The following is a 24,132-nucleotide window of genomic DNA, read 5'->3' as shown; positions in this document are numbered from 1 at the left end:
TGTTTGCCCCTCCCCCTAGGTATTAATACATACTCTGGGTTAATTAATAAGTCAAAAGTGATTTTATTAAATACAAAAAGTAGGATTTAAGTGGTTCCAAGTAATAAAAGACACAACAAATGAATTACCAAGCAAAATAAAACAAACACGCTAGTCTATGCCTAATATAGTAAGAAAGTGATTCCAGATGAAATCTCACTCTCAGAGATGTTCCAGTAAGTTTCTTTTAGAGACTAGTCTCCTTCTAATCTGGGTCCAGCAATTACTCCACCAATAGGGAGTCAGGCCCCCAGGCTCCCTATATGACAGATAGGGAGATACAGATACCTAAAATGGGATCCACGAAAGCCAGCATGCTAGGAGGGAGGCACCTGAGCTAGCCGATGGGAGATGCCAAGGAGAGGAGTGTGTGGTAGCTCAGAGAGAGATGCCTAAGTCCAGTCAGGGAGGTCCCTGTCTCTGCTAGTGAACCATGAACAGGGGAAGATAGGCGCATACTCGGTCCGGCGCCTGATCCGGTAGTACCCTATACTTGATGACATCAAATGGATACTTCGATCTAATCAAAAATACCTCTCCCTCCCAAATTCCCAACCACCAGAAACATCTGGAACAAAGAAACAAATCAACTAACCAACAAAATACAGTATACCCTCACTAGAACGAACCCCTGGGGATCGAAGACATTTGTTCGTTAAAACCAGGGGTTCATTATAGCAAAAGAGCCCTGCTGCTGGGGGCAGCAGCTGACACCTTGAGCTCCATGGCCATGGCAGAGGTTGACAGGTCTTCCAGCCCTGAGTCAGTAGTTGGGGGCAGAGAGCTCCTCCGGCCTCTGGCCTGTCGTGGGGACAGAATTTTACTCCCCATCTTGAAAAAAGGAGACGAGACAGAGACCCCATGAAGTCCACTCGTGACTTTGATAAGGTAACTGATTTTATGTGGAAAGTGCTCTGATACCATGGTGATGGGTGGCAGTACAAAAGCCTCAGACTGATCGATCGATCAATAGATAGAGGGGTATGCATGAGGATGGGTGGATAGCTAGACAGCAATACGTTCATGTAGGATAGGTCCATCAATGCCCATTAACCAAGAGGCTCGGGGATGCAACCCTGTGCTCTACGTGTCCATAAGCCTCTGTCTGCCAGATGCTGGGATTGGACAACACAGGATGGGTCACTCAATAATTGTCCTGTTCTGTTCATTCTCTCTGAAGCATCTGACATTGGCCACTGTGTGTAGACAGGATAATGGGCTAGATGAACCATTAATCTGACCCAGTATGGCCATTCTTATGTTCTTAGCTAGACAGATAGATAGATTCTGATCTTATTTATATAGGTGTAAATTTATAGTAACTCCATTGACCTGAGTGGAGTTTTTCTAGATATTTACCAGTGTAAATACGTCAGTGTGCATAAATGGATTGCACGTTATGTTCTCGTGGAAATAATAATGTCAACAGTTGATTATAAAGAAACACAGAATGAGACGATGGTCATGGGAGAAAGATGGCCATTTTATTTTTTGGAGGATAGCCTTGACCCAATCATTTTCCACAGGGCAGCATTGATATCCTTGTTCCTCATGCTATAAATGATCGGATTCATCATGGGAGGCACCAAGGAATAAAAAACAGCCACCATGAGATCCAGTCCTGAGATTGAGCTGGAGGTGGGTTTAATATAGGCAAAACTAGCAGTGCAAACAAACACGGAGACCACAATGAGGTGAGGGAGGCAAGTGGAGAAGGCTTTATGCCAGCCCTGCTCAGGGGGGATTCTCAGCACTGTTTTGAAGATCAGAACATATGACACAATTATAAAAACAAAGCAGTTTAAGGCAAAGTACATGCTAAAGGCAATATCCCCAATTTCACTGAGATAGGAGTCATAGCAAGCTGGGGGATTTCACAGAAGAACTGATCCATCTCATTGTCTCCACAGAAGATTATTGCAAATGTGTTTCCAGTGTGCAGTGCAGAATTCAGAACCCCACTGATCCAGGTACTGGCTGCCATTTGGACACAAGATCTCCTGTTCTTGATCTCCTCCAAGTCCACCTGTCCTCCATGTCAGGATAGATAGGTTTTGGCTGATTGGTTCAACTCTCACCCTGAATTTAAAAGCACTAGTCTGTACGAAACAAATTCTGAGGACTATCAGCTTTGCTGCTCACTCCGTTTTACGATCTGGCAACTACCCCTCTGAAACAGAAATAAGAAGGTATAAAATAGAGTGCATGGATTTAAAATTTTCATATTATTGGACAATATTTGCATTCCCAGTCTTTCTTAAAGCTCAGTTTCCAATTAAGGGTCGTCAAAAATATTCTGCTTAAATTGTTTTCAAAGGAAAATTGTGTTTTTAATTAATCAAATTTCCATAGAAAGTCTCAGGTATGAAATATATTTCACTGATAACTCATATATTTACATAGGAGAACTGAAAACCCATGTTTTTTGGGGGTGGATTTAGGCAGAAAAAAATCAGTTTTCTGCAAATTTTAGCTGAAAAAGTTTGTTTTTCAGTTATCAAAACATGAACAATCAGAGATTTTTGGGAATTCTATTAAACCCCAATTTAAAAAAAAAATTCTGATAGGCTCTAGATGTTTGATTGACTTGATAGGAAAGGTCTTAAAGAGTCTCAAACATAATTCAAATATATGGTCTTAAATTAGCCCTATATATTAATATTCTAACATATTTAATTGAAATAGCAAACTTACTGTGCTGGTCTTTGTGGAAGTTTTCCCAGCTTGCGATACATTCAAGCCGCCAGTGTTAGGAATCATGGGTCATATCTATCTGTCTATCTATCTATCCATCTATCCACCCACTGACAGGATTTTTTGGTTCTCTCTCTCTCTCTCTCTCATGCCCCCATCACTGTATTACCCAGCAGTCACTGCTGTGTCCCTTCGCTGGATGTCCTGAGTTGCTGGGTCTTGCTGCAGTTCCTATCAGACAGGGATCTAGTACACAGATGGGGTCTCTCTGCTCCCCTCCTTCGGCAGGCTTGGCTGAGAGGTGATGGACTAAATGGGATGAGGGATTGAAATCCCCTCCCAGCTCTAAAAAGGGCCATGCAGAGGAAGGAGGAAAGTGGGGTGGGAAGGAAGTGGTGGCCAGGGCTGGCCAAAGGAGAGAAGCAGGAGAGAATGTCTGGTGTTTGGAGGTGGGACAGAAGGAAACAGAGGTGAGGGGCTGTTCCCTGGGGATGGGACCATGTCAGGGGAGTGGGGCTGAGCAGAGGAGGGGACTGGTGGGCAGAGGGGTTCAGCAGGGATCTCTGAGGAAGCTGAGTCAGGAACTTTGTGTGGAGAATTGGATCTGGCCATGGCAGGGGGAATCTCAAAGAATGGGGACTGAGAGCATCCGTGAGGTGGAGGGTTGTGAGAAGGGAGGGAGGGGATTAGGGGCTGGGGGGGTTGTTTGGGGGTCTGGGCTGTGTGAGGCAGAGGGAAGGAGACACCGAGGGCTAGAGTAAGAGCATTCAGAGGGTGGAGCATGCGGCAGAGGCTGGAGTCAAAGGGCCTGAATCTCCTCTCCCTGAAACCAGACATACTCCAGTGTAACGCCATGGACTTAACGTGAGATGAGTGACGGGGGAATCAGCCCCATTGTCTCCAGTGGGGTTACTCCTGATTTACACCAGGGTGCGTGAGAGGGAAATCAGTTGACTGCAGTGGAGTATTTCTAACTTTTCTTACAATTGGTGTGTTTTGGTGCTGATTTATTGTGCCCAGCTAGAGATCAAACCAGGGCTCAGATCCTCATGCCAGGGTCTCCAAAGCTCAAGGAAAGGAGTACTTGTGGGACCTTAGAGACTAACCAATTTATTTGAGGATGAGCTTTCGTGAGCTACAGCTCACTTCATCGGATGCATACTGTGGAAACTGCAGAAGACATTATATACACAGAGATCATGAAACAATACCTCCTCCCACCCCACTCTCCTGCTGGTAATAGCTTATCTAAAGTGATCATCAAGTTGGGGCCACTCCAGCAGAGTGCAGTCCACCCACTGGCCCTCAGGGAGAAATAAACTGACAGCGATATTAGCCACAGTGTTTAGTTCTCAGTTAGGCGTGTCAGCCTTTGAAGTCGCGCCAAACAGATTGCACTGTGCATATGCATGGCGAGAGGAGGAACTGGTTGAAAACTGTTTCTGACTTTCAGCCTTATAGCTGCTGAAAGGAGAGTGTTCTGGGAAACAAACATAGGCCCTGTGAGTTAAAATCTAACCCTGGACAGAAATCTGTGACTGAAAACAGGAGGCATCTGCCTCTGTTGAAGGGTGTCACTTGAGTACAGCCGAATATTGAGAAGGTGCTGAAACTATTTTTGAAATGAAAATAAATAACCCATGCAGATGCTCACTGGGTGGGGGGAGGGTGATTTGGGGTGGAAGAGTTGGTGGGAAAGGCAGAGAGGAGTTTTGGGGGCAGTGAGAGGCAGGGTGACTATGGAGAGGAGGATAAATGAGGAGGGTGGATAGGAGATGGTTTGGGGGTCAGGAGATGGGGTGGGATGGGACACTGGGAAGGGGTGAGTGACAGCAGCCTGGGGGAAAATGGGGACAGGAGCACCTGACAGCCCCACATTCCCCTCCCATGTCTGTGCCAATATCTGGGGGTTCCCAACCCATCTATGGGGGTCCAACCCTCCCTGCTCCCCTCTCGTGATCTTGGGGGCTTTGCCCTTGCCCTTCTGGGTGGCTGAACCGGTCTCCCTAAATCCTTCCCCATGTGTGCTGGGTCTAGGGAAGTGCCGCCCCTTGGGGTGTGAAGCGAAGAAGAGGCAAATGGGAAGCGTGCACCGACAATAGCGTGAAGACCCTGCTGGCACTGGGGTGGCTGGTACGAGTGGAGCAGTTCAAACCTCTTGGAGTGATTGTTTCAGGGTGCACTGTTTGCTGGAGGGGTTCTCACTCAGCTCAGAATAGCTCATTAAGATGAACAGGTCACTTCACTGAGCCTCCAATGCAGCAGATGGATGCGTCCGGCTTTGTGCTACACTAATGGAAAGTTCTGGGGGTGGATCTGAGGGGAACCTGCTCCTGTCCAGAAAAATGTGGTGGTTCTGAAAAGAGTCTTTTGCTTCTCTTGTCATCCATATCCATCCATATCCATCACTATCCATCCATATCATAACTATTCCTTTGAAACAGAAATAAACATGGTTGCAATAGACCAAAAGGATTTGAAATTGCTGTATTATTAAAGATATAAATGTTTCCCACCTTTGCTTAAAGCTCAGTTTCCAAATAGAGGCAGTCAGAGATTTTTTGTCCACTTATTTTTAAAAAATGGGATTTTCAATTAAACAGGAAATGTCCAGGGGAAGTGTCTACTATTCTTGAAAAAAAAAAAAAACACTTTTGTTTGTTTGTTTCTTTTCTTTTCGCAACTGAAATCCCCAATTTTCTTTTGTTTACAAATTAACATTTTCAATTTACAGCAGGTTTTAGTTAAAAATAAATTTGTTTTTGATTGCCAAATCCTGAAAACTTTTCTGATTTCGGATTTCTGATGTAGTCAAAATTTTGCACTTATTTTTTTTTCTAGCTGTATGACTAAAGTGATAGTTAAAGCCTTAAAGAGTTAAAATTGTGATTTAAGTTTAAGGCCTTCCATTTGCTCTGTAAATTAATCCCCAAATATATTTCATTGAAATAGTGAATTTACTGTGCTGGTCATTGTGGATTTTTCCCCAGATTGTGAAGCATTCGATCCTCCAGCTCCAGGGTTCTTTGGTCATTATTTCTCTATCTAGAAGACAAAGACACAGCTACCTGAGTCCTTTCAGCCCTCACTCATAGGTGCTGGAACTCTGGGTGCTGGGGGTGCTGCCACACCTCCTTGCTTGAAGTAGTAATAACAACCCAAATACATGGTTTCCACCTTCAGTACCCCCACTATGAAAATTGTTTCAGCACCATTGCCCTCACTCTGAGAAGGAACTCACTGAACTCGATTCAAACCTGTTGCTCTCTGCAGATGAGCTGTGTGTAGCTGATTTTGAACTTCACTGACATTAGAAGACTGATGCTGTAGAAGGCTGTCTGTCCATGTCTATTTCCTAAGGGCTTGCGGGACTCACTCCCTGAAGCTCTGCACAGCTCAGAAGCTGAGGCCCAGAGGCAAAAGTTTATAAATTAATGCATTTCAAGCATAAGGTGCCACTATGATCCCCTAGTCTGACCCCTGCATGGCACAGGCCATAGGATCTCCACCAGGGTACCCTGACTCCAGCCCATCTTCTAATCTGTGAGCCAGGATTACAAAGGGATTTAGGCACCTAAAGATGGAGACAGGCATCTAAAGGGATTTATCAAAGTTCCTAAGTGAGCTAGATGGCTAAGTCCCATGGACATTCAATGGTAGTTTCGTGCCTAACCTGCTTATCTGCTAAATTAAATACCACTAGGTACCTATCGCCATCTCTATGTGCCTAAATGCCTATGTAATATTAGCCCTGCATCTATCTTGACCTCTTCCAGGGTCTCCACGTGTCAAGGTTCCTTCCCCACTCTGAACTCTAGGGTACAGATGTGGGGACCTGCATGAAAGACCCCCTAAGCTTATTCTTACCAGCTTAGGTTAAAAACTTCTTCAAGGTACAAACTTTGCCTTGTCCTTGAACCATATGCTGCCACCACCAAGCATGTTAAACAAAGAACAGGAGAAGTGTCCACTTGGAAATGTCTCCCCCCAAAATATCCCCCCAAGCACTACACCCCCTTTCCTGGGAAAGGCTTGATAAAAAATCCTCACCAATTTGCATAGGTGAACACAGACCCAAACCCTTGGATCTTAAGAACAATGAAAAGGCAATCAGGTTCTTAAAAGAAGAATTTTAATTAAAGAAAAGGTAAAAGAATCACCCCTCTAAAATCAAGATGGTAAATACCTTACAGGGTAATCAGATTCAAAATATAGAGAATCCCTCTAGGCAAAACCTTATGTTACAAAAAGACACAAAAAGAGGAATATACATTCCATCCAGCGCAGCCTATTTTACCCATCATTAAACAAAAGGAAATCTAACGCATTTCTAGCTAGATTATTTACTAACTTTTTACAGGAGTTCTGAGCTGCATTCTTGATCTGTTCCCAGCAAAAGCATCACACAGACAGACAGACCCTTTGTTCCCTCCCTTCCAGCTTTGAAAGTATCTTGTCTCCTCATTGGTCATTTTGGTCAGGTGCCAGCGACATTATCTTAGCTTCTTAACCGTTTACAGGTGAAAGGGTTTTGCCTCTGGCCAGGAGGGATTTAAAGGTGGTTACCCCTCCCTTTATATTTATGACAGCGCGTCTTTTGAATTTCAGAAAAATGAAGGCTGGAATTTGCAAAGGAGCCTAAGGGAGTAAGGCATGTATATCTTGAGCACCTATCTGCCTTAGACTCCCTTGAGAATCCCAGCCTCAAATGATAACAAGTACATCCACACAGCAGGGGTGAGAGGTGACCAAGACTCTAGAGTTCCTGTGATCTAAGCCCAGGTAGTCAACTGAGGTCCTGCACACTCTGTGCCTCAATTTCTCCAAGTGTATCATAGGAGTTAATTAATGAGCGTCGATAGGTAATTCACAATGAATCATTTATTTAGCCGTGACCCACAATTTATTTTCTCCATGTAAATACTTATAAACTATGATCAAGTCATCCCTGTATGTTTTCTTTGTTAAACTAGTTGTTAATTATCTTTTTTAATAGAAAATTGTGTTTTCAATTAAACAATTTTTTTCTCAGAATCCATCTACTTTCCAGGAAAAATTTGATTATTCCTGGAAAGAAAGAAAATTTTGGTTTTCAGCTTAAAATTTCCAGTGTTCAGCTGATTTTTCGGACTGCCAAAAATTATGGGGAAAATTCAAAATTTTCCAGAGAGGAAAAACATTGTGGCCAGCAGCAGATGTTTTCATTAAATTGACACTAAAAGACTAAAAGAGTTCGGACCGTCATTTCACATTTATGTTCTTAAATTTCCCCTGTATATTAATCCCCCCAAATATGTAACTGAAATAGCAAACTTACTGTGCTGATCTATGTGGAATTTGTCTCAGCTTGTGATGCAGTTGATTCTCAGGCATCAGAATTGTTTGGACACTATCTGTCTGTCTGTCTATCTAGCACTCATCACTGTATTATCCAGCAGCCATTTCTGTGTCCCTTCGCTGGATGTCCTGAGGTGCTGGGTCTCTCTGAAGTTCCTAGCAGAAAGGGATCCACTCCACAGATGGGTGCTCCTACTCCGCTCCTAGGGCAGGCTTGGCTGAGAGGTGATGGACTAAATAGGATCAGGGAATGAAAGCCCCTCCCAGCTCTAGAGCTGATCCCGTCTTGTGCAAGTTTCAGAGATGGTCACAGCACAGGTTGTACCAGCCCAGGGGCTAAATAGCTGAATCTGGTTTCCAGGCCTGTGAGCCCAGCTCTGATCTCACCTCTGAGCAAACTGCCCTGACAACCTGCCCTTGCTGAGCCTAACTCCACAGAGTGCGAACAGCACCTGCCCTGGATCTCACACGATGGCAGCATCCCTGGAAGGACCCTTGGCTAAAAACAAGGCAGGGCTGAATCTCATAGTGTGTGCTCAGGGGTTTGCAGAAATAAATATATAGTTATAGCACAAACATGTGACCTACAATAACTAAGAGCTCAGTGGCACCAGAACCTCAGCTCTCTTGGAATGGCCTGATCCTTCATTAACTCCACATCATTACCTCTGGGGGAGCACAGATGTTTTTTCTCCTGCATTGCGCCAGCAGCTCTTGGGATGCAGCCACCAGAGGAACCCACAGCTCAGGTGGCCCAGGCTGTTTGTAGCTGGTCACTAAGAGGTATGCAGAAGCAAAGTTTAAAAAGTACAGGCCAGGTCCTGAGCAGGTGTAAGTTGATACAGTTCCATTGACTTCTGACTAGCCAGGGCTATTGACAGCAGGTGGCGATCTGGCCTGCCAGACAGGTTCAAATCCATATTCTTTGCCTGTGAAAGTGAACTGAAGATGGGTCAAAAGTTTCTAACCAGCCTGCTCTTTCTTAGAAAGTGAGCAGGGCAGAGATGTAAGGGGCAGATTTCTCACCTCAGCTAGACCTGCGCCAATGTAGAGTAGCTCCATTGACATCACCAGTTTAATGCTGCTGAGGTTCTGGCCCCAAGACTCTGAGCTAAACTCAGTAGTGACATAAACACTGGTGTAAGTTACTTGTCTGTCATCATTGTATTATAGATAGGCTTGGAAGGATTCGATTTTTATTGGTAAATGTGGATAAACTTGGATTGCACTGCGCACACACAAACCGACCAAAAATATTTCCATTGATAATAATCAAAATTTACAGACAAGCAAAGTAAGAAAAATGAGGCTTGAGAATTTATTAGAGTTTGATGTAAGGCTAATTCCTTTGTATATTTGGGCATATGATGTTGATAATTTATGTTTTAATGGTTATAAAGCTTCAGCTTGTTGAATCTCAGCTTCTACTGTCATTAAATAACTATTGTCTGACACACTCCCCCCATAATTTCCTACAACTGTGAAAATTTAAATTGGTAAAAATTGAAAAATAAATGCTTAAAACACATAATTTTGTGCAACCGTGAAAAATTAAATAGATGAAAATTGGAAAAAACCCACTGAAAAATAAACATTGATATCATCTGTTGAAATTATAAAAGAATAAAAATGAACTTCTCCCAAGCCTCATTATAACCTTGGTGTAAGTGGGAGAGTCCCATTACATGTGCTGATCTGACATTCATACCACACCCAGGGTAAATCTAATCACATCCAAGATGAGAAGGGATAGGCCTGGTCCATGACCTAACAAGAATCTCATTTTGTCATAAAGACAGATTTTTATTTGATTGGTTTCAGAGTAGCAGCCGTGTTAGTCTGTATTCGCAAAAAGAAAAGGAGGACTTGTGGCACCTTAGAGACTAACAAATTTATTTGAGCATAAGCTTTCGTGAGCTACAGCTCACTTCATTGGATGCGTCCGATGAAACACATTGTGAAGAGAGTGGTCACTTTGGATGGGCTATTACCAGCAGGAGAGTGAGTTTGTGTGGGGGGGCCGGAGGGTGAGAAAACCTGGATTTGTGCTGGAAATGGCCCAACTTGATGATCACTTTAGATAAGCTATTACCAGCAGGACAGTGGGGTGGGAGGAGGTATTGTTTCATGGTCTCTGTGTGTATATAATGTCTTCTGCAGTTTCCATGGTATGCATCCGATGAAGTGAGCTGTAGCTCACGAAAGCTCATGCTCAAATAAATTGGTTAGTCTCTAAGGTGCCACAAGTATTCCTTTTCTTTTTGTGAATACAGACTAACACGGCTGTTACTCTGAAACCTGTCGTTATGCAATGAGACTCTCAAACACAGGAAGAAACATAAAACAAGACGTCACACATATTCAGATGGGCCATTCATCCCAACAGAAGCTGAAGATCAGCTATAGAAAAACTATGCCACCATGAATTCCTTCCAACTTCTATCCCCAGCGGGAATGAATCGCTCTATTGCCATTAGAAGTTACACTGTAATTAATCCCAAAGAAGAAAGGCCTAGGAAAGAGCAGACTGGTTAGGAACATTTGACTCTTGTTCAGTTCAGATTCAGAGGCAAAGAATACGGATTTGGCCCTTAGTTTTTAGTGTTTGCCTCTGAGTATAAAGCAGCTGAGGCTCTTCTGTCAATAAGCTTGTCATAAATATAAAGGGAAGGGTAAACCCCTTTAAAATCCCTCCTAGCCAGAGGAAAAATCCTCTCACCTGTAAAGGGTTAAGAAGCTAAAGTTAACCTCGCTGGCACCTGACCAAAATGACCAATGAGGAGACAAGATACTTTCAAAAGCTGGGAGGAGGGAGAGAAACAAAGGGTCTGTGTCTGTCTGTATGCTGCTTTTGCCGGGGATAGACCAGGAATGGAGTCTTAGAACTTTTAGTAAGTAATCTAGCTAGGTATGTGTTAGATTATGATTTCTTTAAATGGCTGAGAAAAGAACTGTGCTGAATAGAATGACTATTTCTGTCTGTGTGTCTTTTTTGTAACTTAAGGTTTTGCCTAGAGGGATTCTCTATGTTTTGAATCTAATTACCCTGTAAGGTATCTACCATCCTGATTTTATCGAGGTGATTCCTTTACCTCTATTTACTTCTATTTCTATTAAAAGTCTTCTTGTACGAAAACTGAATGCTTTTTCATTGTTCTCAGATCCAAGGGTTTGGGTCTGTGGTCACCTATGCAAATTGGTGAGGATTTTTACCAAACCTTTCCCAGGAAGTGCGGTGCAAGGGTTGGGAGGATTTTGGGGGGAAAGACATGTCCAAACTACGTTTCCCAGTAAACCCAGTTAGAGTTTGATGGTGGCAGTGGATATTCCAAGGACAAAGGATAAAATTAATTTGTACTTTGGGGAAGTTTTAACCTAAGCTGGTGAAAGTAAGCTTAGGAGGTTTTCATGCAGGTCCCCACATCTGTACCCTAGAGTTCAGAGTGGGGGAGGAACCTTGACAAAGCTCTTAGCTAAAAATCACATCTCTGTGCTATAAATACATATTTATTTCTGCAACCCCCTTGGGACACCCACTAGGCCTCAGCCCTGCCTGTTTTTAGCCAAGGGTCCTTCCAGGGATGTTGCCATCGGGTAAGATCCAGGGCAGGTGCTGTTGCCCCTCTTTGGGGTGAGGGTCAGCTAGGGCAGATTGTCAGGATGGTTTGTAAAATCCCCCAGCTCCTCAAACTCCCCAGCTCTAATTCAGAACTCAGTGAGACTACGTATCTTGCCTTTAGTATGTCCTTAGCCTTCACCTGTTTTGTTTTAATAATTGTGTCATATATTCAGATCTTCAAAACAGTGCTGAGAATCCCCTCTGAGCAGGGCCGGCATAAAGCCTTCTCCACCTGCCTTCCTCACCTGGCTGTAGTCTCCGTGTTTGTTTCCACTGGCATCTTTGCCTACATTTAAAAACCCACCTCCAGCTCGACATGAGGTCTGGATCTCCTGGCGACTGTTCTCTACCCTGTGAAACCGCCAGTGATGATTCCAATCATCTATAGCCTGAGGAACAAGGAGATCAAAGCTGCTCTGTGGAAAATGATTGGGTCAACGCTATTCTCCAAAAAATAAAATGGCCATCTTTCTCCCATGACTGTCATCTCATTCTGTTTTTTATAAATATAATCAACTGATGACATTGTTTCCATGAGAACCTAGTGTGCAATCCATTTATGCACACTGAGGGATTTACACTGGTAAATATCCAGACAAATGCCCCTCAATTCAATGGGGTTACTATAGATTTACACTAGCATAAATATCAAAATCTATCTATCCCCAGCCACACCCATCTATCTATCTATCTGTATGTGGCTTTTATACTGCTGCCCATCACCATGCTATCTGAGCACATTCCACATAAAATCAGTAGACATATCAAAGTTTTCAAGGGGTCTAAGGCTCTTCACCGTTTGGGCAGAGGGGTAAAAATTGTACTTGGGATACGAGTTGTTTGTTTCTCTGCTTGACTGTATCTTCTGGGTTTTTTTGTTTTGCTGATTTTATTCTTTGGTTGGTTGATTCGTTTCTTTGTGCCAGATGTTTTTGGGGGTGGGAGTTTAGGAGGGTGGGGTCTTTTTGGTTCAATGGCAGTATCAATTTTTTAACATCTAGTATTGGGTGTGTCAATGTGTCGTCTCTTCAATGGGGTTTTCTGAGAGAGCTGAAGGCATGTTTTGACAATAGTGAACAGGAGGAAAAGAGTTTCTGTAGGCATCTGGCTAATTTTTCAGCAGGTGCAGCTGGGTTCAGCACCTGCAGTTATTCCCTGGAATAAGTTGAGCAACCAGCTGGCCTTTTCCAAACAAATTATGATTTATTTACCACCATAATAGAGCATCACATAAAAGAAAATATTGCAGATATCATCACACCAGTGGCTTTGGTAGGGTAAACATTTGGCCTCATTATCCAGAGCCAGTTTGTCTTTAGGAAACAATGGAAAACCTTTCACTTCAGAAAATCCTTTTCACCATAGGAATAACACAACATTCATTGATTTATTTAAATAAAATAATAAAAGGATCCCTAGACAAGGCTCCAGGCAGCCTGACCCATTCATAAAGTCACATAGTCACAGAGTTCAAGTTAAGAAGGGACCACCAGATCATCCAGTCTGCACACCCACACACTACACCCAACAAGTGAAACGAGACCAAAGTAAATGAGACCCACAGGAGACCAGATGGTTCTGTGCCACAGGCAGAGAATAGGAGGAACCGAGGGCACCAGTGCCCGACCCCGCAATGGCAGGGAGATGATTAAGTGAGATAGACCCAGATAATCCTGGCAAGTGACCCGCACCCCACACACTTCAGAGGAAGGACAACTGCCCCCCCCCCACCAAAGACAACACCAATCTGAGCTGGGGGAAAATTCCTTCCCAACCCCACAAATGGTGATGAATTAGACCTTGAGCATGTAAGCAAGAAACAGCCAGCGAAGCACCTGAGAGAGAGAGAATGGCTGAAAATGCAGAGCCCTGGCACATGCCACCCAATGTCCCATCTCCAGGCATGGCCATCCCCAATGCTTCAGTGGAAGGAGATAAAAAACCCACCCAGAATGCACTGGGGAGGGGGGATGCCTTCCTGACCCCTGCCAGTGGCCAGATGAAACCCTGAAGCATGAGTTTTAGGAACATAAGACATAAAGCGAAAGTAAGCCCTGCCCCCCACCATCACAAGGAATCCCATCATACAATCACATTCATAAAATTTGTCCAGCTCTTTCTTAAAACTAATTAAGTTGTTTTCCCCACAACTCCTGTTGGGAGGCTGCTCCAGAAACTGCACCCTCTCTAATAGTTGGAAACCTTCCTGTAATTTCTAGCCAGTATCTGGATCTCTCACACTCCCAAATGTACACTCAATCCAGGCTAACACAGTGTGGCTTCTTGTCCCCATCTAGTGGGTAGACCATATATGTCAGTTTATGAGCCTAGAAGGCTTTGTCCTTCAGTGCAGGCTCATGCTTGAAACTCTGAAAGCCCTGGGTTCAAATCTCTGCAAATTATCTGTGAAGGGACATTGTTATAGTGTTACACATAGAAACACACAAAATAGACGCTTCCCTCCCTCTGCACACACAACTACTCCACATATACACAAACGTGACAAAACACACTAGTGTAGAGTCCAGATTTGCTCCAGTGTAACTGAGATCAGAATACAGCTCTAAAGGCTCAGCTGCAAAGTGAGAAGGCTGCAGTAACTGAAAGAAATGTGGCCACTCTGCAATAAATATACATGTCAAACCCCAATTAGTATAAGTTGGCCTAGCTCCAATAAAGTCAATAGGCCTGATCCCCAAATGCCGTACATTGGTTTAGCTCCATCCAAGTCAACATTGATTTAATGAGGATCCACCCCAAATGTCTATCACATACACCAGTTTAACACCAGTCTGACTCCTTTGGTTCCAATGAAGCCATTCCTGATTTATACACACAAAGGCAAGAAAATCCTCATCCTTGTTTTTAGTGGCCATGAATCAGGTACAAATGGCCAAGGAGTCTACCAGGTATTGTTTTGGCAGAGAATGAAAGTCTGATTCTTCTCACATGCAGAGTGTACACCAATTTAACTCCACAACTGGGCCAGGTCTTCTGCTGGTGTAAATCAGCCCAGCTGCATTAACATCAGTGGAGTTAATCTGGCTTTGCAACAGTGCAGCTGAGATCAAAATCTGACCTGTGTGAGTGTAAGCTGTCATGGATATAATTGACTTTAATGAAGAGGGAAAGTGAGGGAACGTTTATTGTGGAAAGGCAGAAAATTAATTATTGGTGAATAACTTCCACCCAGTCAGTCTCCTCAGGGCACCTTTGATTTCCTTGTTCCTCATGCTGTAGATGATTGGATTCATCACTGGTGGCACCATGGAATAGAGAACAGCCACCACAAGATCCAGAATGGATGGGGAACTGGAAGTGGGTTTCAGGTAAGCAAAGAAGCCAGTGAAAATAAACAAGGAAACCACAATGAGGTGAGGAAAGCAGGTGGATAGGGCTTTATGCTGGCCCTGCTCAGAGGGGATTCTGAGCACTGATTTGAAGATCTGAACATATGACACAATGATAAAAACAAAGCAGCCTAAGGCTAAACATATACTAAAGGCAAGAACCCTAATTTCTCTCAAATATGAGTCAGAGCAGGTGAGCTTGAGTAGCTGGGGGATTTCACAGAAGAACTGATCCACTATGTTGCCATTACAGAAGGTCAATGCAAACACGTTTCCAGTATGTAGCACAGAGTAGAGAATCCCACTGATCCAGGCACTGGCTGCAAGTCGGACACAAGCTCTGCTGTTCATCATTGCCTCATAGTGCAGTGGTTGGCAGATGGCGACATATCGGTCATACGCCATGACGATGAGAAGGGAAAAATCTGCTGTCAGGAAGGAGAGAAGGAAAAAGACTTGGGCAACACATCCAGCATAGGAAATGGACTTGGTGTTCATGAGGGAGTTGGCCATGGATTTGGGGACAGTGACAGAGATGGAGCCAAGGTCTACGACGGAGAGATTCATCAGGAAGAAGTACATAGGGGTGTGAAGGTGGTGGTCGAAGGCTATGGCCATGAAGATAAGAAGATTCCCCACCAGGGCTGCCAGGTAAATCACTAGAAACACCAGAACGTGCAAAATCTGCAGCTCCCAAATGTCAGAGAATCCCAGGAGAAGGAACTCGGACATGGTGGTTTGGTTGGACATTTTCTTTCTCAGGACATCGTGTGATGGCTGTGGAGGGAAGGACAAGAGCAAGGGCCAGGATTAGATCAGTTAAATAACTCTCCTTTTGTGAAAACCACCTTAATTTCCTTGAGTTTGACCCTTAGCTTGTGAAGATTGGTGTAATATGGGAATGAGGATGGGGAAAACACCCCACTCACTCCAGTGGAGTTACTCCTGATTCACACTGGGGTGATGGAGAGGAGAATTAGGACCAATTGCTTTTGAGTAGGGCTGTCAATTAATTGCAGTTAACTCAAGCAATAAACTCAAAACCAATTAACTTGATTAAATTAATCGTGATTAATTGTGGTTTTAATCGTACGGTTAAACCATAATAGAATACCAATTTAAATTTATTATAAATGTTTTTGGATGTTTTTCTACATTTTCAAATATATTGATTTCAATTACAACACAGAATACAAAGTGTACAGTGCTCACTTTATATTATTATTTTTGATTACAAACATTTGCTTACTTCTTTAACTTGCTGGCAAGAATACTGTGGGAAACTGAATCAAAAGCTTTGCTAAAGTCAAGATACAATTCAAATCTTTTCTCATCATCAGTCAGCCTTTTGTTTATTTTTTTACAGTGCAAATCTTTGTAATCAAAAATAATAATATAAAGTGACTTCTGTACACTTTGTATTCTGCATTCTAATTGAAATCAATATATTTGAAAATGTAGAAAAACATCCCAAAATATTCTAAATAAATTTCAATTGGCATTCTATTATTGTTTAACAGTGCAATTAAAACTGCGATTAATTGTGATTATTTTTTAAAATCATTTGACAGCCCTACTTTTGAGGTACATGTATAACTTTGACACCCAGAGGTGGACGAGCTCTGGATAACGGTATATAAATGTCACTATCCTCAGTTTACTGAAGGGGGCCTGGCTGGCCAGATTCTGCTGTCAGGGGCACTGCTGTGAATGTGGAGTAATTTCACTGCATGCCATGGAATTACTCCCCATTTAAACTGCTCTAAACAGGAGCAGCATCTAGCATGGAGGTGACCAAGCCCAGTCATAATTACACAGTGAGCTCTAGTCAGGAATACAGCCCATGGGTCCTGACACCCCATCCCCCGTTCTAGCCGGGGTTCCACTCTCACTGTGAGACAGACATTACAGCTCCCCTCCTGATTCTCTAACCACTCAACTAAATTCCCTCCCAGAGCCTGGAAGAGAACCCTGGAGTCCTGACTCCCAGTTTGCTCCCTGCTCTAACCCACAAGCCAAGAGTTCTGGATCTGCCCACTGAGCTCAACTCCATCCCAGAGCTGGGAACACAACTGAGGTGGCTGGACTCCCAGTCCTCTCCTCTAATCACTACCTTTGACTGCATCTCAGCCTCTCTCTGGCCAATGACTCTCCATGGCCATCAGGAATGACTGCTGCAAGTGACAATGGAGAGTCATTGGGACAGGGAATTCTCCAGCGTGGTAATTGGCGCACTCATCTTGTGTCTGGCACAGCCAAGTTCAAGTCCCTGCTCCAGTGACTACTTAATTATTGATACAAAATGGAGCTGCCTCAACAGGAGAGAATGAGAAAAGTACCTCTCTAGGTAACCCATTACCGTGCTTCACCACCCTCCTAGTGAAATACTGTTTCCTAATATCCAACCTGGACCTCCCACACTGCAACTTGAGACCACTGCTCCTTGCTCTGTCTTCTGCCACCACTGAGAACAGCTGAGCTCCATCCTCTTTGGAAGCCCCCTTCAGGTAGTTGAAGGCTGCTGTCAAATCCGCCCTCACTCTTCTCTTTTGCAGACTAAATAACCATCAGCATCTCCTCGTAAGTCATGTGCCCCAGCCCCCTAATAATTTTTGTTGCCCTCCGCGGACTCTCTCCAATTTGTCCACATCCCTTATGTAGTGGGGGGACCAAAACTGGATGCAATATTCCAGGTGTGGCCTCACCAGTGTCGAATAGAGGAAAATAATCACTTCCCTCGATCTGCTGGCAATGCTCCTACTAATGCAGCCCAGTATGCCATTGGCCTTCTTGGCAACAAGGGCACACTGCTGACTCATATCCAGCTTTCTGATCCACTGCAATCCCCTGTTCCTTTTCTGCAGAACTACTGCTTAGCCAGTCAGTCCCCAATCTGTAGCGATGTAAGGGATTCTTCCTTCCTAAGTAGAGGACTCTGCACTTATCCATGTTGAACATCATCAGATTTCTTTTGGCCCAATCCTCCAACTTGTCTAGGTCATTCTGGACCCTATCCCTACCCTCCAGTGTATCTACCTCTCCCCACAGCTGAGTGTCATCTGCGAACTTGCTGAAGGTCAAATTCATCCCATCATCCAGATCATTAATAAAGATGATTAACTAAACCAGCCCCAGGACCAACCCCCGGGGCACTCCAATTGATACCAGCTGCCAACTAGACTTTAAGCCATTAGTCACTACCCACTGAGCCTGACAACCTAGCCAGCTTTCTATCCACCTTTTAGTCCATTCACTATTCCATACTTCTTTAATTTGCTGGCAAGAACACTGTGGAAGACCATATCAAAAGCTTTGCTAAAGTCAAGATACAGTTCAAATCCCTGCTCATCATCAATCAGAAGGAAGGTTTGAACCTGGGTCTGTCACATGCCAGCTTATTACCCTAACCACTCAGCTTCAAGTTATGGGGGGAAGGGGTGCCTGTCCCTATGAGAGACAGAAATGGGACTCAGTAGTTCTGGTTCCTCTCTTCCTGCTCTCTACACTGGAGTGAACTTCCTCCCAAATCCACAAATAGAACCCAGGACTCCTGGCTCTCAGTCCCTACAACTCTAACCCACTAGACCCCACTCCCTTCCCAGAGCTGCGGATAGAAACCAGGAATCCTGGATCCCAGCCCTGCTGCTCTAACCCACTAGACTCAACTCCCCTTGCAGCAATCTAATAGACAGAAGTAACAATAAACATGGAAAAAAGAAAGAGGAGTACTTGTGCCCCCTCAGAGACTAACAAATTTATTTGAGCATAAGCTTTCGTGGGCTAAAACCCACTTCATCGGATACATGCAGTGGAAAATACAGTAGGAAGATATATATATATACACAGAGAACATGAAAAAATGGGTATTGCCATGTCCACTATAATGAGAGTGATCAGTTAAGGTGACAAGTATCAGACGGGTAGCCATGTTAGTCTGGATCTATAAAAGCAGCAAAGAGTCCTGTGGTGCCTTATAGACTGACAGACGTGTTGGAGATTAAGCTTTCGTGGGTGAATACCAACTTCGTTGGATATATGTCAGTTAAGGTGAGTTATTATCAGCAGGAGAAAAAAAAACCTTTTGTAGTGATAATCAGGATGGCCCATTTCCAACAGTTGACAATGAACATAGAGATAGAGAAAGAGAGGGAGAACTAGACACAAACTGACGGATAGGTAGATAGGTAGATAGATAGATAGATAGATAGATAGATAGATGTAACAACAAACTAACAGAGAGACACAAGTTAGAAAAGAACAGATACAGAGAGGAGGGAGAGAAACACAGAACTAACACAAGCTAACAGGTAGATAGAGAAGTAAAAACAAACTAATTGAGAGAGAAAAGTACACAGACAGACAGACAGCAATAACAACAAACTAATGTATACATAGAGAAAAGTAACAGTGAGCTGATAGTGTTTGTCACAATTTTTTGACAATTTTAATGTAAACTTCTCAGTCCATTCTAAAAAATATTTGTGTCAATTTGATCAATTCCCCCACTCCCAATAGGAGGAAACTGGCATGGATATTCTGCCCTCTCTTTCCTAAGGTAAGTGCTTTTGGATTACCTCAGTTTTCCATGACCAAATCGAGCTAAGAGTGAAACTGAAAAAAAATACATATTGTCATTTACAATTTTGTCCTTAAAGAGCCACTTTGTAATCCCCAAATATATTTCATTGCAAGAGCAAACTTACAGTGCCAGTCTGTGTGGAATCCATCAGACTGAGATGTCTTTTCTCCTCGAGCTACAGACTGCAATTGGTTGCCCCTCTCTCTCCAGCCCCATACACACCGCTCTATCAATCTCTCTGTCTAATGCTCCTATCACAGTATTATGAGAGGCCATTCCCCCACTGCACTGAGCCTGAGCTGCTGGAAATACACTGAGATCTGTGCTGTCTGCAGATGAGTTCTGTGTCAAAAAGATTGGTGCTGTGGGAAGGTGATTTATCCATGTCTGTTTTCTAAGGCCTGTGGGACTCATTCCCTGGAGCCCTCAATAGCCCAAAAGCAACAGTACATTTCTCTTGCCCTCTACTTCTCTGTAGAGTTTCCAGAAACTAAAATAATCACAATTACAATTAGGCAGCAGGGTCTAGAGGAAAGTTGTGAGGCAAACACTGACTTGCTGTGTTACCCGGGGAAAGTCATTCCCTGGGGCTGTCTTTTCCCTCCCATCCTTTGCCTGTCTTTTCTACTCTAAGCTCGTTCAGGTGGAGTCTTTGTCGTATCTAATGAAATGGGCCTCTGACATCAGATGCAACTATCAGATAATTAATTAATTATTAAAAAGCTAAAGGCCAAGGTGTCCTGAGATCTGATCCCAACTATTCCTCTGACTGTTCAGTCACTTCACTGCTCCATTTCTCAGTTTGTCATCCATCAAATGGGGATAATAATTACAACTTGGAGGATAATTCATAATCAATAGCCATGCTCAAAAATATCTTCCTGGCAAAACAGATTTTTGAAGAAAAATTGCTTGTCATTGAAAATAATTTTGGTGTGGAAAAAAATTCATTTTGGACTCATTTTTCTATGGGTTTTTGTTTGTCGGTGTGGGGAAGCTGTTTTTGGTTTTCTTTTTATGAAAACCTGGAGATGGAAACCTTTTTTGTATATTTTTTCAGGTCTTGGGGAAAAAGTTTTCAATATCAGAAATCTTTTCTCCAAACTAGAAAATATGCACCATAAAGTGGCATTTTTACTAGAGAAAATTTTTGAAAACCAAACACTTTTCAGACTCCAGTTTCATTTTTTTGCCCAGCCCCCATCCAAAAGCAATATTATGGGATGTTTCTAATGAAAACAAAGCAATGACATTTCTTAGAAAAATACAATTTTCATTTTTGACCAGCTTTAATAATGAATAATTAAAACTAAATTAAATGCATTTGAGTTGATATGGGTGCAACATTCATTGGAATTTTATTTGACAACATCTGCTTGTTATAGATCAGAGGAACTGTCTAATTGAGTCAGACCTTTGGACCATCTAGTCCAGGATCCTGTCCCTGGCAGTGGCTAGTACCACCTGATTCAGAGGAAGGTCTAAGGTGCCCCATAGAGGACAATTCTTGAATAATCTGCCCATGGTGGAGTCTCACCGTCATCAGCTAATGAATGGATCTATGGTGTGAGGAAGGCGAGTTTCTATCCTTCAGAGAGTTTTATCTACTCTAAAGTAACTGCATGCGCACATTATCCATATAGACTGGAATGTTTGAAGGTACCTACTGGATTTGCATGCCTAAATCCAGTTTGCTTTCAATAGGAGTGCCCAGCTCCATTAATCCCCTTTGAAAATCTCGCCTAGTTTATTATTAATTACTTATTTCATAGATTCTCCATCACTGAGAACTTTCAAATCAAGATTGGATGTTTTTCTAAAGGATCTGCTCTAGGTATTATTTTGGGGACATTCTCTGGGCTGGGTTGTACAGGGGGTCAGACTAGTCCTTTCTGGCCTTGGAATCTATTAATCTAATTTGAACTCCCCCAAGAATGGGAACAAAGTGTCTCCAAAAAACTCACAAAAATGGTAATTCTTTTAAATTGTTAAATTTCTATGAATTATGTAAAGAAAGTTTGAATTGTTTTACTGGAGTAAGATGATTCTGATCCCCCCTTCCCCTGCCGTGTTTTTGACCAGCTCTAGTAAAATTAATTCCAGGAGATATTAGCTGAATTAGGCCACACCTCAGAGTAACACATCTCCACCTCTCTCAGTGAAGTAGGCTACAGCTTTGTACATGTCATAATATCTCCTGGGGACAGATTTCTGTCCAGGACTCTACAACAATCAAACATTAAACCAGTTCCTTGACAATCCCAGTTTTGTGCTCATGGTGGGGCCAGCATGACCAGTGATGGAATTTTCGAGGTTGCCTATAGATATTTGGCCATCAAATTCCAGTTAGTTTTAATGAAGATTGGCTTTTTCTTTGGGTCTCTGAACTTTTGTATGCCAGATCCCTCTGGTCACTTTGAAAACCTCAGCCTAGGAGTCTAGCCAATGTTGTGGGAACAACAATGCAGTGAATGAAGCTCCAGGTTTACATACCTCACTTGGTGTCTGTGTAAAAGGGCCTCCCCAGGAATTTGGAACTAAAGCTAGTTTTTGGTGCCCAGCTCGAGATGACTGAGGCCTTTCAGAGCGATCGGGAGACAGAGTCATGTGATGTGGAGCCAGACAGAGTGAGAAGTGGGTTGCAAGACAGCAAGGATGTGCCTCCAGCTGAGCCCATGAGGTGCCCAGAGATAATCAGGAGGCCCCTGGGTTCAGAGGCCAAACCTGCTAATGGGTTGGCTAAAACCTGCTCCAAAACACAAGTGTCTGAACCTGCTGAGAAAGTGAGGTGAGCACTGTCAAGAGAGGGAAACAGGTCACGAATCAGAGTGGGGACTAGTGGTTAGAAAATAGAGGGGACGTGAGTCAGGACTCCTGGGTTTCTGTCCCAGCTCTGGGGGGAGGGGAGTAGGGTTAGTGGTTAAAGCAAGGGGGCTGGAAGTCTGGACTCTTGGGTTCCAGTCGTTACTGCCTTTGAATCTCTGTGTGACCTTGTGCAAGTGACTTCTGCTGCTCTCCATGCCTCAGTGTCCCCATCTATTAAATGGGGCTTATCAGACTCGCTCCTTTTGGAGTCAATAGTCCTGGATCCCCAGCTGTTGTGAATCAGCCATAGCTTCCTTGGAGCAAATGGTGCGAGATCCCCAGCTGGTGTGAACAGGCAGAGCTCCACTGAGGGCAGTGTGGCAGTATATGGGAAAGATCCAGTTGTGGAGAAGCCAGCAGAAGTGGCAGCCATATCCCTGCAACTGGGTTCACCCCTTGGCGTGTAAGTTACCTCAGTGCGGGGTTCCATTCTCACCCCTTCCCCACAATAAAGCTCCGATGTGCTTGGCCCGTACTTCTCTGCTTGGCTCAAAGTGCTGTTATACATTGAGGTGCTAGTTAACAGTGGCTGTTATAATGTCCTCCCCTCTCCCCGGTCTGTGTGTGCTACAGGGACCCACACTGATGGGATGGAGCATGGGATCCTCATGCAGTTGACAGAGTTTGTCCTGGTGGGGCTATCTCAGACCCATGAGGTACAGCTCATCCTCTTCTTCCTTTTCCTGCTCTTCCACATCATCATGCTCCCAGCCAACTTCTTCATCATCCTCACCATGCAGGGCAGCCCCCCTGCTGGGCTCCCCCATGTATTACTTCCTGGACAACTTGGTCTTCTGCTACTACTCTGTCAACCATCCAAAAATACTGGTCAACTTCTTCTCCCACTGCAAGACCATCGCATACCAGGGTTACATGGCCCAGCTCTTCTTCCTCCACCTTCTGGGGGCAGCCAAGGTCATGGCTTATGACTGCTACGTGGAACATCTGCCAACCTCTGCACTGTACCAAGCTCAAATAGAGAGGGGCCTGCTGCACCCTGGTAAGGGACGCGTGGATAGGAGGCGTCCTACATTCCATTGTCCAGGTGGTTCTGACCATCTGACCATCCTTCTGAGGCCCCAACGAGTTTGACAACTTCTTCTGTGATGTCCCTCAGGTGATCAAGCTGGCCTGCATTGACTCTTATGTGGTGCAGCTGCTGATGTTCTCTGACAGCAACGTGGTCACCTTGATGTACTTTGTCCTCCTCCTCATCTCCTACACTGTCCTGCTGGTCAAGCTCAGGATCCGGTCCAGGAAAGAGCAAAGTGGCTTCCACCTGCATCACCCACATCATCATCAGTCTTCATCATATTCAGTCCAGCCCTCTATGTCTACACCCGGCTCTTTGGCAGCTTTCCCATGGACAAGGTGGTGTCCATATTCCACACCACATTGTACATGATCATCAGCACCATAAAGAGGATGATGGGATGATAAGGGCTTTGGAGATGGTAATAAATGGAAGTCAGAATAAAGAATTGTCAGACTGGGAAACATATTCTTGGTGTAGGGCTCAGTTTTGCTTTTAGTTATACTGCAACTCGGTAGGATCTGGAGTAACTCTGTGGTAATGCTGTAGTATCTATGGAGCAACTAGAATATGTGAAGTAACTTACTAATAAATCTGCAGTAACTATGGAATAGCA

General features: G+C 43.8%; 1 protein-coding gene and 1 pseudogene across 1 annotated transcript; one reads left to right on the top strand and one right to left on the bottom strand.

Moving 5' to 3' along the window:
- Positions 1–14,853: 14,853 nt before the first annotated feature.
- On the bottom strand, positions 14,854–15,789 carry LOC144273969 (olfactory receptor 14A16-like). The gene has a single exon (XM_077832696.1). The coding sequence runs from the start codon at positions 15,787–15,789 to the stop codon at positions 14,854–14,856; it is 936 nt and encodes a 311-aa protein (XP_077688822.1).
- Positions 15,790–22,185: 6,396 nt separating this feature from the next.
- Positions 22,186–23,920, top strand: LOC144274029 (olfactory receptor 4N5-like; annotated as a pseudogene).
- The last annotated feature ends 212 nt before the right edge of the window (positions 23,921–24,132 follow it).

The sequence above is a fragment of the Eretmochelys imbricata genome, chromosome 14 (assembly GCF_965152235.1).
Source record: "Eretmochelys imbricata isolate rEreImb1 chromosome 14, rEreImb1.hap1, whole genome shotgun sequence".
NCBI lineage: Eukaryota > Metazoa > Chordata > Testudines > Cheloniidae > Eretmochelys > Eretmochelys imbricata.
The sequence above is the reverse complement of the archived record's forward strand: the minus strand, read 5'-3'. Positions and strand labels throughout refer to the sequence as shown.

Coding starts and splice junctions, on each gene's coding strand:
- LOC144273969 (XM_077832696.1), bottom strand. CDS start 15,789: ATGTCCAACCAAACCACCATGTCCGAGTTCCTTCTCCTGGGATTCTCT.